This window comes from Tursiops truncatus, chromosome 5, assembly GCF_011762595.2.
Source record: "Tursiops truncatus isolate mTurTru1 chromosome 5, mTurTru1.mat.Y, whole genome shotgun sequence".
Taxonomy (NCBI): domain Eukaryota; kingdom Metazoa; phylum Chordata; class Mammalia; order Artiodactyla; family Delphinidae; genus Tursiops; species Tursiops truncatus.
The window spans coordinates 71741486-71757600 of NC_047038.1; the positions used below are offsets into that span (position 1 = coordinate 71741486).

General features: G+C 44.5%; 1 protein-coding gene across 5 annotated transcripts in view; it reads left to right on the top strand.

Moving 5' to 3' along the window:
• The window catches only part of SPATA18 (spermatogenesis associated 18), a 29985-nt gene continuing 13870 nt past the window's right edge, over nt 1-16115 (top strand). For 3 of the 5 annotated variants that reach the window (XR_012331997.1, XR_012331998.1, XM_073805241.1), the window contains exons 1-4: nt 1-341; nt 8485-8590; nt 8710-8825; nt 10239-10351. Coding sequence is in view for 3 of the 5 variants with exons in the window: in XM_073805241.1 (XP_073661342.1) it covers nt 255-341; nt 8485-8590; nt 8710-8825; nt 10239-10351 (422 nt within the window). In the remaining 2 variants the exon portion in view is untranslated. Of the gene's footprint in view, nt 342-8484; nt 8591-8709; nt 8826-10238; nt 10352-15522; nt 15619-16115 lie in introns of all 5 variants that reach the window. The other 2 variants (XM_019927996.3, XM_073805242.1) reach the window with 2 other exon arrangements.

Consider the following 16115-nt stretch of genomic DNA (forward strand, 5'->3'; position numbering starts at 1 on the left):
CGGGTGTTCTGGCCGGGGCTCCGGGCAGCCGCAGGGGAGCCTGGAGACCGCGCGGGGCGGCGTATGAGCTGCGGCGGCTGTGGCCCAGGGCACCTCCCTCCGGCTTCCCGAACCCTGCCCCGTCCGACCGGAGAGGGAGGATGGAAACACCAGCCGCGCTCTGAGCCCCTCCAGAAGATAACACTTTTCCCGCCACATCGGCTCGCGGTCCACGAGTCCATCTCCCAGAGCGGGGCCGAGCGGAAAAACGAGCAATGGCGGATAACCTGAGGAAACTGGTCTCCAACGAATCTTTAAGATCGATGCAGAACCAGCTAGAGTCCTGGCTGAGGCAGTACAACGTGAGTCAGGGTGGGAGACCCCCGGGGCTCACCCCTCCCTCTAGTTCCTCGCACGACCCTCGGCGGGGACTTCTTAGCACTGGTCTCCGGGTGGCCGCTTTGCCAAGTCCCGCGGTTGTGATGCCTAACTAGGGCCCAGCATCGGACCCGCATCGCCGGGAAGGAAGGAAAGTGCGGGTTCCCCTTTCTCCGTGCGGAGCGCGGGACTCGGAGTCTGGGAAGAGAGCACGCATTTTACCCAGCAGTAGCCAAGGACGCTGGCGGCCCTAGCAACGCGAAAGCCCTGCGAGCCGCCGGGGTCTGGTCAAGACTGCCACTCTCCCACCTATCCCCTCCGCCAGCAGTCTACCCTCATACCCGCGACTCGAATTATTATTATTATTTTTACTACATCCCTCCTCTTGCCTTTCCTCAAGTCTCCCACTCTGGGGATAACTTGTGGTTGTATCAGGATGGATTTTTATAAAAATACACCCAGGAGTTAGTACCCAGAAATCAGTGAAACGGGCAGTTGTTACTGTTGCGGGTTTCACTTGTGTTCTGGCCAGCATGGCAAGTAAGGCACAGTTTCAACACCAGGGCAGATTTCAGAAGGCCTGTTGCCAAGGCATGTGTAAGCCCATATTCTCTCATCAAACCCAGAAGGGTTCTTCAAATCTCCTTAATCCCCACTCCCACTCCAGTTCCAGTTAATCTCCACCACCCAGAGAGTAGAACTCCAGTGCTGAATTTTGCTTCGGTTGGTCTGTCTTAAAAAGGGGAGTCCTATTTTCACACAGTAAGTAGAACAGGGAGGCAGAGAGAGCTGGGGACACGGAATCAGTCCCCCTAGCTCCTAGGTCTGGCTCTGCATAGAACTAGCTGAATCAACTTATTTAACCTCTGGGTCTCAGTACCTCCCCTGCTAAATGGGAGACTGGAATTAGATGATAGGTAAAGTTCCTTTTTAGATCTCAAATTTTTGAGTCTAGATCAGCTTGTTTCTGAAATTCTACCAGGAAAAATGCAACTGGTTGCTGTCATGAGTCCCTGGGCTTTCCTATCCACCCTCTAACCAGGGCTCCTGGGAGGAGGGGAGCTCAAAGCATAGCTACAGCTTTCTTCTTAGCCTTCCTTCCTAGGGTTTACCCCCTTCGTGCACATTTAAAGAACGAGCACTGATTATTCCTTCTCCACCGAGATTGCAGGAAAACTAAAATTCACCTCTAGCACAAAGCCTTGGATTCCCCTTAGCACCTACCTTTAAAAGTGGCTACTTGTTACCTAGTCTCAGAAGGTTGAGAATAACAAGTCCTATACATGTATTCACCCTTCTTAAAACTCCCTCTTACAAGAAAAAATGTTTTTCTTGCTTGTGGTCTAAATTAACTCTGAATATTAAAAAGTGTATTCAGTTTGTCACTAGACAATATTTAACACAAATGATACTAGTAGTGGCTGGACCAAATTAAATGATTGCTTTGAAAATACCTGTAAGTACTGAGAAATGCCAAAGTTTATTGCACTTTCCCTTCTCACTGACACTGGTGCATCCCATTCCTCTGTTCTCACTGAGACCATTTTAATCTAGATTCTTCACCTGTCCCACCCCGCCCCCTAAAACACACACACACACACACACACACACACACACACACACACACACATGAATAGTAGAGACTGCACTCTAAGAGATAAATGGCTTTCCAAATTTTGTGGCCATTCCCTGGGCAACATCATTTCTTCTCAACTCTTTGGCGTCTCTGTCACATTTGACTCTCAACACACCTATTCTTCTAAGGCTCTAATAATTTGTCTCCTTGCCTCACCCACTCCCCCCTTGTAACTGTTCTTCAAGGGCCAGACTTTAGAAATCTTCTCTTCTACCTCCATTCCTGCTTCATCTCTTACTCCTATGCTGATCATCTCATATCTATATTCAGGTCCTATTCTCATCTGAGCTCTCTCTTCTCCAACTGTACATTGGACATTTTCAGTTGTGCTATTGTCATCTCAAAGTCAAATCAGCCTGAGACTGACCCTAGCCTCTCCCATGCCCCAAACACCAACTTCTTTCCTAACTTAATAGTCTTTATCATGACATACTCCACTTTCTTCTCACCAGCAGAATCTGTGGGTACCAGTTGTAAATTCGTGCAGAACCTGATCACTTTCCACCACCCCTGCTGCTGCCACCCTTGTCCACCTTTGGTCATCTTTTATTTGGATCATTAAAAAAATAACCCAAAGTGATTCTTCTAAATGTCAAGTCAGATCAGGTTACTCCTCTGGCAAAACTCTCCAAACTTCCTGTCTCAGAAAAAGAGTTCCTACAATGGCCATCAAGCTCCTATACAACTGTGGTCCTTTAAATTCTGTGATGTCATCTCTTACCCTCTCCCTTGCTCAACCACTCCAGCAATACTGGCAGTCTTAGAGCAAAGCTGTCCAACAGAACTTTCTATGATGACAGACGTGTTCTGTATCTATATCTATATCTATATCTATATCTATACCTATACCTGCACTGTCCAATATGGTGGTCATTGGGCACTTGAACTCTGGCAAGTGCAAACTGAGGAACTGAATTTTTTTTTTTTTTTTTTTGCGGTACGCGGGCCTCTCACTGTTGTGGCCTCTCCCATTGCAGAGCACAGGCTCTGGACGCGCAGGCTCAGCGGCCATGGCTCACAGGCCCAGCCGCTCTGCGGCATGTGGGATCTTCCCAGACCGGGACACGAACCCATGTCCCCCGCATCAGCAGGCGGACTCTCAACCACTGCGCCACCAGGGAAGCCCTCCAGTCCAACTTTTATACAGCTGTACAGGGGATCGTTTTGCGGGGGCTCCTCATTCCCCATACCAGTGGTTCTCAACGCAGGCAAAGCCCTATGCCCTGGGACAGTGTTTTTAAAACATGAATGCATTTTACATCACGACATAGCACACATACACCCTTATATAACTGAAGTAGAGGTTCATAAATAGTTCTTCTCTTTAGTAATTGTGATATACTCTGTTTTCTTTTTCATTAATTTTTTTAGGGAGAGCTGAACGAGACTCACTAAATCAATATCACTTCCCATTAACGTTGTGGTCTTGGTTACACCTACAAATCATCTAGAAAACTTTTTAAGCTTTCTAATGCCCAGATCCCACACTAGAGCAGTTAGAATTTTTAAGAGTGGGAGCCCACAAGGCTCCTCGGGTGAAGGCTTTCCTGAATCTTCCTGGCTTCTTACCACTTCCTCCTTTGAGCCTCACCTCTGAATTCTGGACCTACCTTTATTATAGCAGGCAGTACTCGATTTTGCATTCGTTTACATGTTTATCTGAGACTATAAGTTCCTTGGGGGCACGAGACTGTCTTGGGTCCCTAGCACCCAGCACACCGTAGCCTCCTCCATAAAGATTTGTTGAGAACGTAAATGCATGAGTGAAGCAGAGAGTAAACCATCGTCTTTGGCTTCCTCGTTCTTCATCCTTCTTTCTGGGTGTCCTCTTATTTCTTACTGCTCTTGCTTTGTTTTTCATTCACTGGCCCCTCTTCCTCAGCCCACTTCTGAAACAGTCAAATTGCCCTCTGCCCCGCCCTCAGCCCCCTCCCCACTCTCCCCTCTCGATGGGCCCTCCTCTGTGCATGTGGCTTCCATTCTTCCTCTGCTGGAGGCTTCCAGAGCCGCACCTCTAACCGTCACCTCTTTTCTGAGATCCAGATGACTTTCCAACGGCTTCTGGTAAAGCTTCGTGTTAGAGAGCTCGGCTCCAGTTCCAGAAGCTGCAAGGATGGGTTTAGGTTCCAGCTGAACCACCATGTCTTCCAAATTACTTAAGAGCTTTGTCTTCCTCATTAGTGAATTTGAGATGATGGACGGTGTCCAATTTGTAGGGTTGCTTTGAGGATTAAATGAAACGTTTAAACATGTATTTAAAGCTCTTAGCACAGTGCCTGGCTGGCAAAGGGTAGGTGCTCAGTAATGGTTACATACTCTCACTGGACTTCTCTATCTGGAGCTCCTTCAAACCCTTTAAACTGTCTGAAAACAGTATCTTCCCTCTCATACCTCTTACCTGTTTCCAAACATCCTGACTTCCTCCTCAGGTAATGCTAGAATCAGTGGGACCTTGCCTGATACAGATGTAATTTGGGGGCTGGGAAGGACTCTTAGGGGACCCTTGTCATTGCCACAGCTCTCAGCATCTCTCAGCCAGACAGCTACTACCGTCTCACAGGACTCGCTCTCTAATCCAAATTATCTGGTCTGTTTCTGCCAGAGTAATTCTTGTAAAATCAAAGCAAATCTTCCACTTGCTCCATTAAACTTTTCAGTGATGGGATAAAGCCCAAAGCCCTTCATGTGGCAAATAAAGTCCTTCATTACCTGGTCGCTGGACCCTGCATTCCCTTCTCCTGTATAGTATGCCTTACTGTTTCTTGCCTTGGTACCTGTTGTTTTTCGTTTTGAAGTGTCCTAACCTCTTACCCTCACCCCTCACCAGAGTGTATCTTGCTCCCTCTACAGCTCATTGTCTTCCTAGAGCATTTAATAAACACTGAGGGAATTATTATTATTTTTTTTTGCGGTACGCGGGCCTCTCACTGCTGTGGCCTCTCCCGTTGCGGAGCACAGGCTCCAGACACGCAGGCTCAGCGGCCATGGCTCACGGGCCCAGTCACTCCGCAGCATGTGGGATCTTCCCGGACTGGGGCACGAACCCGCGTCCCCTGCATCGGCAGGCGGACTCTCAACCACTGCGCCACCAGGAAGCCCTAAGGGAATTATTTATCTTCTGTGTGTTTCCCATTCTCCATCCTGGCTTCACCAGCTGGTGAGCTCATTGAGAGCAGGCAACTTTTTATTTTTTAATGTAGTTTTGTTTCCTGAGCTGCCAGCCCAAAGCTTACAAATGAAAGGAACTCAGTGATTTATGAATGAATGAGCTTTGGAATTAGGAGACAATATAATTAGTTCATATCCTTGCTCTATTTATCTTGTGGGAGTAATTGTTTGGTAGAATACTGTGACTCTATTGCAGGTTGAGTGTCTTGTGCAATGCTTTGTGTTAGAAACAGCAGCATGTTGTAACATGTCTTGGGATCAGGAACTGTCTGACGTGGTATATTCTCTTCTGTTATTTAAGTCGTGTGTACAAACTCATTTGACAAACACTGAACCCCTGCTTTGTATCAGGCATTGGGCATAGCACAGGAACATATAGTAATAATACTACCATAATGCTAACTATTACATACCTCCTCTACTCTGCACCTAAGTAAGCTGGTGAGATCAACCACCTTCTAAATACGAGTAAATGGAAGTTCATATTTAAAAGGTCCTTTCTAGGAGAAAAAGCTAATAAGTGGAGAACTAGATCTGAACCATGGTCTGCCCTATTACTCAGTTCATTGCTCCACTCAGTTCTGTGTAGTGACTCGCAGGTACCAACTGTTGAACAACTTTTGCCTTTAAGGTGCGGAACGTGCATTTTTTTTTATTTAATTCTCTTAACACTCCGCAAGGCTTTATCCCATTTTCCTGGATAGGAAATGGGATCAGAGAGGTTAAATAACCTGTGCAGGATCACACAGGACTGTGGCAGGTAGCAGAGCTGAGGTACTCAGGTCTGCTTGACTCCCAAGCCCCTTCTCTGTCCACTTAGCACATGGCATGATCTAGCCAGAGGGCAAATGGCTGTAAGTGGGGAATTGAAGTTCACTGTGGTAAGTGCAGGGATAAAACAGCAAGGGCAAGGAGCTGCTGGTTCAATGAGGAAGGAATGGAGAGAGCTGTTCAGACTGTGGATTCCATATGTTCTGATCATGTCAATATTATGATAAGTCACTCACTTGCTCACTCATTCATCTAATATTTTGAGCCCTTCGATTTGCTATGGATACTAGTGATGATTGATACAAACATGAGAAAGACAAAGTCTTTAAAAAAAACTCAGTCAAAACCAAACCAGGGAATTCCCTGGCAGTCCAGCACACTTCCACTACAGGGGGCCCAGGTTCGATCCCTGTTCGGGGAACTAAGAGCCCACAGACTGTGCAGCGAGGCCAAACAATAAACAAACAAAAGAACCCCAACCCAAACCAAACCCAAACAAAAATACTTAGTCTTGTAAGGAAAAGGGGATAGAAGGATGAGACAGAAGAAGAAATGGCTACAACAGAAATCAATGCTACAACAGAGCTAGTCCCCAGGTACCGTTAACCAGGCATGGAAGGTAAACCAGCAGCTTCCTCTCAGTTACAACGAGTCCATTCCACCTGGACTGCTTACCAGGCCTCCTGGGCCCTCCAGGATCTGTCCTGCCAACCTCTCTGACCACCTGTCCTCTGCCACGTGTACCTACTTCTGGTTCAAGTTTGCCAGGCTCCTTCCTGCCGTTGGGCCTTTGCCCTTGCTGTTCCCACAGCCCGGCCTGCTCTTTCCCTGGTGTTCTGCATCCGGAACTTAGCTCCAGTGTCTCGTCCTCAGAGAGGCCTCCCTGAGCGCCCTCCTCATTCACACTTTGTCACATCACCCAGTCCTTCTCCTCTTCCTCCCGGCACGAATCATGATCCAAAAGTCACTATAGTTTAGTAGTTAAGAGCATGGGCTCTGAAACCCTGTCTCAGTTCCAGCATTTTACTAAAGTAACCTTGGCCATGTTATTTAACCTCTCTGGGTCTCAGTTTTCTCATCTGAAAATGGGGATGATGACAAAGGCCCTCCAAATCTCCTAGAGTACTACAGTGGGGTTAATTGAGTTTACGTATGTAAAGCAGTAACAGTGCCTGGCATTTAGGGGGGGATGTAATAAAGACACAGTGAGTGAATCGCCTCATTTTCATTCCTCAACCCAATACATATTGAGTTTGAATACAGACAGACAATAGAATGCAGGGCTGGGAATGCAACAGTGGACAGGCCAGGCATATCCTCTGTCCACAAGAGCTTACTGCCTGTCTGCACCATTTCCCTTGTTGACACAGATCTGCATTTTACTTGTAAACTTTTACCTAGAGGTCATCTGAACCTTTCCCCTTCATTCCAGTTTCTAGTTCCCACTTCCTGCCTCGGAATTCGTAGTACCCGGAAGGTACCCCCTGCTAGCGCCTTATTATGGCTTGAGGTCACACATAAATCTATGCATTTTTATACCCACACAATTTGTTGCTTGTAGTTGCGTTCATTCCTTTGGAGTTAGAATCAGTTAGAGGTTTGGCTAACGAGGAATTGGTGAAAGGTCACCAAGGAGATGAGAAAAGCAGAAAAAGAGCTGAGAGGTCTACCTCTTAGCTTCTTCTTTCTGGGGACAGACTTTCCCCAAGTCTGCCTAATTTCTTCTCACCTAGATTTCACTTTGTCTTGGAAGCCTTCCCTGACTTTCTAAGACAATGGGCTCTTGAATAGACCTTGTGCTCATCCCTATAGTAAGACTTCATTCCACTGCAGGGTAACTTGTCTACTCTGCTCTCTCTCCCACTTGTCTGGCTCACCGTATGGCCTGGGCCATCTTTTTGGTCTTATTCTCCATTGTATCCTCAAACCAGCAATACCTTCTTATTGTTAGCAAGTAGTGCCCTTTATGCACGTATTGAACTTAGGTAGAGGGTAAGAACCAGTAAAGTGGGTAAATTAGGAGGCAGTGATTTAAATTGTGTTACAAAAGGACTATTTACTTTTAAAAGAAGTTTTTTCAGGGTTCCATTGAGTAGGGAGTCAGGGTTATTGCTATAGAAACAACCCCCAAGTTTCAGTGGCTTATTGCCCACCAAAAAACTTTCTCAGTGATGTGACAGTTCAATTCAAGTGTTCAGTTAGCAACCTTCTAAATCCTGTGGTCCACCATCCCTTATGCCCTTGGGGTCCTCTGCATTTGGCTAGTAGACGTGGGGAGAGAGGAAGAAGACAATCATTGAGGACAATCACATGACTTCCCATCCCTAACAGGGACTGGTTTACACAGCTGCACCGACCGCTAGGGAAGCTGGGGAAAGCAGTCTAGTGGGTGCCCAGGAGGAGAGGGAAGTGTGTTTTGTGAGCACACAGCAGTCTCTGCCCTGGGAGCACACCAGAGCCAGCTGGCCCTGTGTAAAGTGAAGTGCTTGATGACCTGCAGTGGGTCCCAGAATAAGGAAATTGCACTGATGTCTACTGTTCTGGCTTTGCAGAAGAACTCATGTGATCAAAATCTAAATCATTGCCTTGAACTCATTGAACAAGTCGCCAAAGTGCAGGGACAACTCTTTGGGATCTTCGCTACAGCAGCCCAAGAAGGTGAGAATGGCCCATGCATCCCCGTCTTTGCTTTCTTTTCTTTGTCCCTTCTCTGTGCTCTCTGACTGGGTTGCTGTGGTTGGATTTCTCTCACTGACCTGATTTGTGGATTCTTCTAGGAGGACGTTATGATGGTGTGGAAACAATCAAATCGCGCCTTTTGCCTTGGCTGGAGGCCTCCTTTACTGCCGCTTCCCTAGGAAAACCTGTCGACAGCAAGGTCCCCTCTCTACAGGTAGGGATGCTAAAGGATCCTCCTAGGTGTTCAGCACCTGATCAGGCTCTGGGGACTCAAACATATGTAAGACATGGTTTTTACCTAGTGAGGGGCTCAACTCTAGTTAGTGAATTGAGACATGGGTTGAAAAGGTGAGTTTCTATATACAGTAATACGTGGCATAGTGGATTAAGCTTTCTCCTAAGACAGATCGGCATTAAAATCTCAGCCTTGCCTACTTACTGGTGGTATGGCTTCAGGCAACTCAATAAGCCCCTGCTTCCTCAGCTGTGAAAAGGTCCTGGTGATGATCTGCATCTGGGACATTGCTGGGCCCACATTAGGCACTAAATAGTAACTTTTAAACAAGTTAGCCACCCAGACAGGGTACCACCGGGCGGAGTCAGAAGAGAAAGAGATCATTAGATGGGGGAAAGCTCAGTATTCTGAAAGAGTAAAACAAAACTACTTGGAAACTTCCAAGATAAGAAGAAAACTCAATTCTGGTAGATCGATCATGAGTGTCATCATTCGTGGTTGATATTGGTGGTTTCCATGCGACAGTGGCAGTGTTTAAACAGTTGAGGACCAGACTGGAAAGACAACGCATGCTTTGCTGAAGGCGCTGGTATCACTATGTCTGGATAGGCAAAACATTTGTAACCTTGATCTTAAATGTTTATATGGATTTACATAAAATCCTTTCAAAAACTGAACCATTTAGAGCAGGCCGTTCTAAGCAAGAGGGCCTTATGAGGTAGTGGCCAAAGCACTCCTGCTTAGAGATCACTGGACAGAATCCTAGTCTATCTTCTATGGTCCTGTGTAGGTTGTCCAACCTGCTAGGTCTCAGTTTCCTCATCTGTTATATGGAAACAATGCTTTTGCTGACCTAACAGGGTCACTGTGAGAGTTAAACGTGATAAACCTGCGAAACAACTTCCATGTAGTAAGGGCTCTGGAGACATCAGCTGTTGTTAAACAAATTTTTATGTGGGGATTTTCATATGCCTCTTAGATTTTTACCCCCTGTGGATGTTATTTTGGGTATAAAGGTGTAGGATGATATTTCACTGTCTTTTTTAAAAATCTGAGGTATCATTTACCGGTAGTGAAAACCGTAGGTTGGTGAATTTTGACAAATGGATATATTCTTGTAAGTCACACCACTATCGAGATAGTGAACATTTCCATCACTTCAGAGCATTCCCTTATGCCACTTCCCAGTCCCCTCCTTCCACCCTCAGGGCAACCACTCTTCTGATTTTTATCACTCTCCATTAATTTTGCCTGCATGGGAAATTCATGAAGATGGAACTATACATTACGTCCCTTTTGTACTTGACTTCTTTTTTCCAGCGTAGTGTTTTTGCAATCTGCCCATGCGGTTTCATGTATCCAGACTCTGTTTTGATTTGTGTACCATTCCAGGACACGTTTGATAAGGACGGACGTAAAGAGTTTGGCGCTCGGGATCGGGACATACAACAATTAGATGCTGATTTGAATGCAACTCGTAATCAACTCAACCAGGTTCAAGACGAGTAAGAGGAATGCAAGTTATTTTCTTCCAAAAAGAATTGCCTGTTCTTAATTTTTAAGTTTGAAAGGAGAATACTGGCTCATGTAAAATGTAGACATTTGCAAATAAGTCATATGATGTGTGTATATGTGTGTGTGTGTGTGTGTGTGTGTGTGTATGAGTTGGGAGGCAGTGTCTTTGAATTTGGGGACAGGATTCCTATATTACATTATGATCCCTAAGACCCTGGTCCCCTTGGCTTCATTCCTGGGGCTCCTCCTTTTCCATAGGCCCACTATCAGTCCATATGTATGAAAGAGAAAGATTGTTGCATGAAAATCTAACTTTGGGGAGGAAAATAAGAAAAGAGGCAGAAGAGGAAGGGTTAAAGAGAGTGAAAGATCAGGTAAAGAGAAAAATTAAGAGAAAGAGAGAAAAAGTAAGATGAAGCAGCCTTCATCTATCTGTCAGTTAGAGGTTATACACGCCTAGCTGAGAACCATTCAAGATTTTGGAATAACTTTTAGATATAAAAATGTATTTTTAAAAAGTTAAGCAATGTCTGGCAGTAACAGATCTCAGATGTATGCTGTGTGCAAAGCCAGGATAGCAAGTTCAAGGAATCACTGCAAAGAAAATTGCAAACTTTGGGTTGTACTTGATGGAGATAGACAGATGTGATGCAGCTGCTTTTAACATATCTAATAAAAATCCATCAGTAAGGTGTTTCTCCTACCACAGCATTGCTCCATGGCTGACATGTAGAGGATGGCAAGGGATTCTTTTGTCACTAGTTAAGGCTTGTGATGGAATAGGGTATGGCATTCTGCCTTGTTCTCTGATTAGATTTCCTTCTAAGGAAAACATCTCTATTGATTGATTTAATTTTGTCCGATTATAAAAGTAATACACATTTCCTTTGTCAGAATGCATATAACAAATAAAAGTATAAAGATGAAAATCAACTGTTAGTTCATGCCTGTTAACATTTTGGCATATTTTACTCCAGACATTTTTCCTTTCTCACACACACACACGGTAACAGGGTTACCTCTACACACTCCCATTCATTTTTCCAACTGGAACCACTGTCAGTGTGTAGTTTTACAGCTGCAGCAGTCAAAATTTACAAATGAACTGTGCAAGATGCCTAATTCCTCTGAATTCGTATGACTTATTTCAACTAACGTCAACTGATTTGGAGAAGGGTAAGAAGGAACCTTAAATCTGCCACTTCTTTTCTGGTTTATCGTAGTTCGTTTTGTGTAAATATGCAGTTAATTCCAAGCTCTGTTCGGGGCTGTGTTTGCCCTTTCAAGGGGTCTCATTGTCCTCCTCCTTCCTTAGACAGGCGTCTAGGGGTGAAGGGCTGTTTCCGTGCTCTCCTGGTGATGGAGGAGAGGGGCTTTTTGTCTTGTACTGCCCTCTGGGTTCTTGCTGCCTTGGTTCTACCTGGGCACTGGAGTCTTGTGCTGATGGGCGCTGAGTTGTGGCTCATCTGGTTAAGTTTCCTCACGCATTCGCTGGCCCCTGCTGCTGCCTCCATTTGCCTCTGGTTGTGAGGCAAAGCTTCGCGACTTTGCTGATTCTTGTCTTCTGTCAGAATCCGTAGGAGCCAGGAATTCCTACCTGCCTCTCTTGTCACTATGGCTGTGTAGTTACCCATCAGGGGCATCATGGACCAAAAATGATGACTAAACGCTTTTTTTTTTTTTTGCGGTACGCGGGCCTCTCACTGTTGTGACCTCTCCCGTTGTGGAGCACAGCCTCCGGACGCACAGGCTCAGTGGCCATGGCTCACGGGCCCAGCCGCTCCGCAGCACGTGGGATTTTCCCGGACCGGGGCACGAACCCATGTCCCCTGCATCGGCAGGCAGACTCTCAACCACTGAGCCACCAGGGAAGCCCTGCATGCTTTTTTAAAAAAAGCTTTTTATTTGGAAATAATTTCAAATACAGAAAATTTGCAAGAATAGTACTAAGAACACCCATATACCCTTTCACATGCCCCTTGTCCTGTTTGCTTTATCATTTTTAATTAATTAATTAATTTATTTATTTTTGGCTGTGTTGGGTCTTCGTTGCTGCATGCAGGCTTTCTCTAGTTGCAGCAAGCGGGGGCTACTCTTCGTTGCAGTGTGCGTGCTTTCCATTGTGGTGGCTTCTCTTGTTGAGGAGCACGGGGTCTAGGCATGCGGGCTTCAGTAGTGGTGCACGGGCTTAGGAGTTGTGGCACACAGGCTTAGTTGCTCCGCAGCACGTACGATCTTCCCGGACCAGGGCTCGAACCTGTTTCCCCTGCACTGGCAGGCGGATTCTTAACCACTGCGCCATCACAGAAGTCCCTGCTTTATCATTTGTATGTATACTTTCCCTATCTGTATACACACTGCCCTCCGCCATTTGAAAGTTGCACACAGGAAGGTGCTTTTCCCTTTTGCTTTTCCCTCTTTTTGTTTTTTAACCCACGTGTGGTTCATGTTCCATTTTTTAAGGCATCAGAAATGATGGAGGCTGTTCCCCACATTCTATGGTAGCCAGCTCTCTCCTCCACTACTCTGCCTACCTGTCTCTAAATCCAGGGTGCTACCTAATGTGGAATGAGGGTCCCACCCCAGGAGGTTCCCATGTCTAACCCCGTGGAGACCAGTTTAGCTGTGACTCAGTTGCAAAGGTGCAAATTCCAATAGAGTGCTGAATGGGGACAGGTCTGCTCAGGTTTGACGAGCCCTAGACAAGGGAAGACTGCTGGATTTTATGTTGGGACTCTGGTTAGAAATCTCACCTGTCCTCATTTCCTATATCCAATCTATTAGAACATCCAGTGGAATCTGCCTCCTAAACGTCTCCCACACATGCTCCTTTCTATTCTACTACCACTGCCCTCATTCAAGTCGCTGTTACCTTTTGCCTTAGTCAGTTGCCTTCCAGCTGGCTTCCCTGGGTCCATTCTTGCTGTACTACAACTCATTTTCCACACAGCAAATATAGATATACTTTTATTGTAGCAAGTCATCCCCTGGCTTAAAAGCTGTTAGTTGCTTCTTTTAGTACTTAGAAAAAAATTCTAAATTCCTTCCCAGGGCTCTCCCAGCCCTGCGTGATCTGACCCTACCTCTTGCTCCACCCTCATCTCATGCCAAGTTCCCCTCACCTAGTCTTCTGTCTACTTCCTCACCTCGAGGCCTTTGCCTGTGCTTTTTCAGAGAAATGGAAGTCGTCTGCTGGCTCTTGGCATGGCTGGCTTTTTCTTGTCCTTTAGGTCTCAGCTTAAATGTGACTTTCTCAGAGTCTGCGACCCCTATACATTGAATGGTCTTTCCTCTCCCTCTCCTCTAATTCTCTTTCACAATCATCTAAGAATAGCACTTATTGCAAGTTGGAACTTTGAAAAATTTGTGTGAATATTTATGATCCAGTAGACTGGAAGCTCCAAAGGGTTACTGTCCTGTATCGCTATTCTGACACTTGTATCTCCAGCATCTAGCATCGTAAATTCTCTATAACTTGCTCAATGAATGAATAAATCCATAACAAAAAATAAATATGTTAGCCTGCTTAAAACAATGCTTGTCACATGAAGGTATCTCCTTTCTTCTCTCTGTATATCATCCAAGGGGGCCAAGTTCGCATATATATTTGCTTGTATATATATGTGCTCACGCATGTATGCCATGTCTCGAGAGAAAAAAACCTGATTACTGTTCACACTCTTGTTTCTTTCTTGGTCTATTTTCTTCTTTTAATTTTCCACAGTTTTCTCTTGATAAAAATGTTCATTTTCCCATATATACTTTAAAAAATCTATAACATATTCACATTGAAATTAAATCACAGCAATTTCCTTACAATAGCCAGCATCCCTATCGTGAAGTTATTGCTCCTCTGGTTTTATTTTAGACTTCAGACATTTCATTCATGCATTCATTCATTCAGTTTTTCCGTTTTTTAAAAAAATCTATATGACAGGTACTGTTTTAGGAGCTGGGGATAAAGAGATGAATAAAATGAAATCTTTGCCTTCAAGTAGTTCACAGTGTGTTTGTAATGAGATTACAGATGTGAACAAGTGTTGGAGGAGCTCAGGAGAAGGGAAGACAAACTTTTCTTGAGAGTCAGGTGTGGCCTTTGGAGAGGCACTCATTGGATGAGTGGGCGTTTGTTAGAGGAGAAGGGGATGAGATGGAATTTGGGGAAACGCACACCACCTCCTGCATTGCCTCATCGGATCTGTGCGGAATTGATAGGGATCCTGCTGTCCCATTATTTCTCAATCTGCTTCACTGTATAGGGGAGGCCAGTGTTTGACCTTCCATGCTTCCATCCAAGTGTAGGGAGGAAGACCGGTGTGAGTTTGGATAACAGTTGCAATCTCTTAGCTACAGAACTACTGTGATGAAAGATACTTGGTGCTCCAGGGATGCAAGGTCAGAGAAGTCCCAAAACCTTTGCCAATCCGCAATCTCTCACTGTACTAGGACAACCTCATTGAGAACCATTGGTCTTCATCCAGTGGCATCCATCACATTCTCATTTCCTAAAGAAATAGTACGATTTATTATGATTTGTCTACAACGAGGAGAGTCCTTGAAACTAACAAGGACTAAGCTAGTTGAAAACTCAGGAAAACTGTGCTCAATTAGTGGTGGAAGTCAGAGGCAGGAAGACACGAAGTACTTGGTAGTCGAGTGTAATTGTGGAGGACTTTTTTATAGGCGGGCAAATAATTTTTCTATATTTAGCAAATCTGGGAAAATTAAGTCAAATGCAACTCTACAGTGCAAAGTAATAAGAATAGGTATTAGTATATTACAGAAAAATGGAGATTTTATAGAGAGGCAACCTGGGGATTCGGTGTAATTAGAGCAGATGAATTAGGAGGGTGAGAAGGAGAAACTGAACAAGTTTGTCTTTTACATTCTAATAACAGTAATTATTACCTAGCCTTTTAGAGGTAGTAGCTCTGTAATTTCTTTGTGTTTGACATCGAGGAAAGATGCTAGCATGTTTTTGCATACTAGTGTGCCATGATATTTGTAATATCATCTAATTGAATGCAGATGTCTTATAATTCGATGTTGTTTATATTGAATTTATATCATACGGCAAAAGTTCCCAAGAGAACCTATGCCTTGATTTAGAAAGTCTGCCAATTTTGGAAAATCTGTCTTTAGTTACTGATTTCTCTTACAGTATGGCTGAAACTGAAAAGACTCTTAAAGAAACCAAGAACAGATCGGCCATATCCCTTCTGACTGCAGAGGGGGAAATAAATCAGCTAAGAAAGCAGTAAGAAAAAAAAAAATGACAGGATTATTGCAGGCTGCTGATTAACCTTTGAATTTAGCTTTTTTTGGTGCTCCATTACAATACGAAAGAATCTGTCCATAAAGAGGAAAGGCAGCAATGTTTTTATTAATGTTTTATATATTTTTCTTACTACAAAACAGTACTTATCCACTATAGAAAATCTTCAAAGTACAACATGGTAGAAAGGAACCTTAGCCCTCATAATTCCAGAGCCAGTTACTGTCACCATTTTCTATTTCTGTCAATTAGTACATTAAAAATAAAGTTAAGACAACAAAATGTAAGTATACAATTGTGGACCCCATTTTTTCATTTAACATTATTTTTTTCTATTACTAAGAAAAAATAAAGCAGAGCTTAGTCTTAAATAGGTACATCATATTTCCTCATTTGGGTATTTCCCTAACATGGAATATTTACTTTGATGCCAATTTTCAACATTGGAAATAATTTTTTTGTGGCCAATCTTAGTTTAA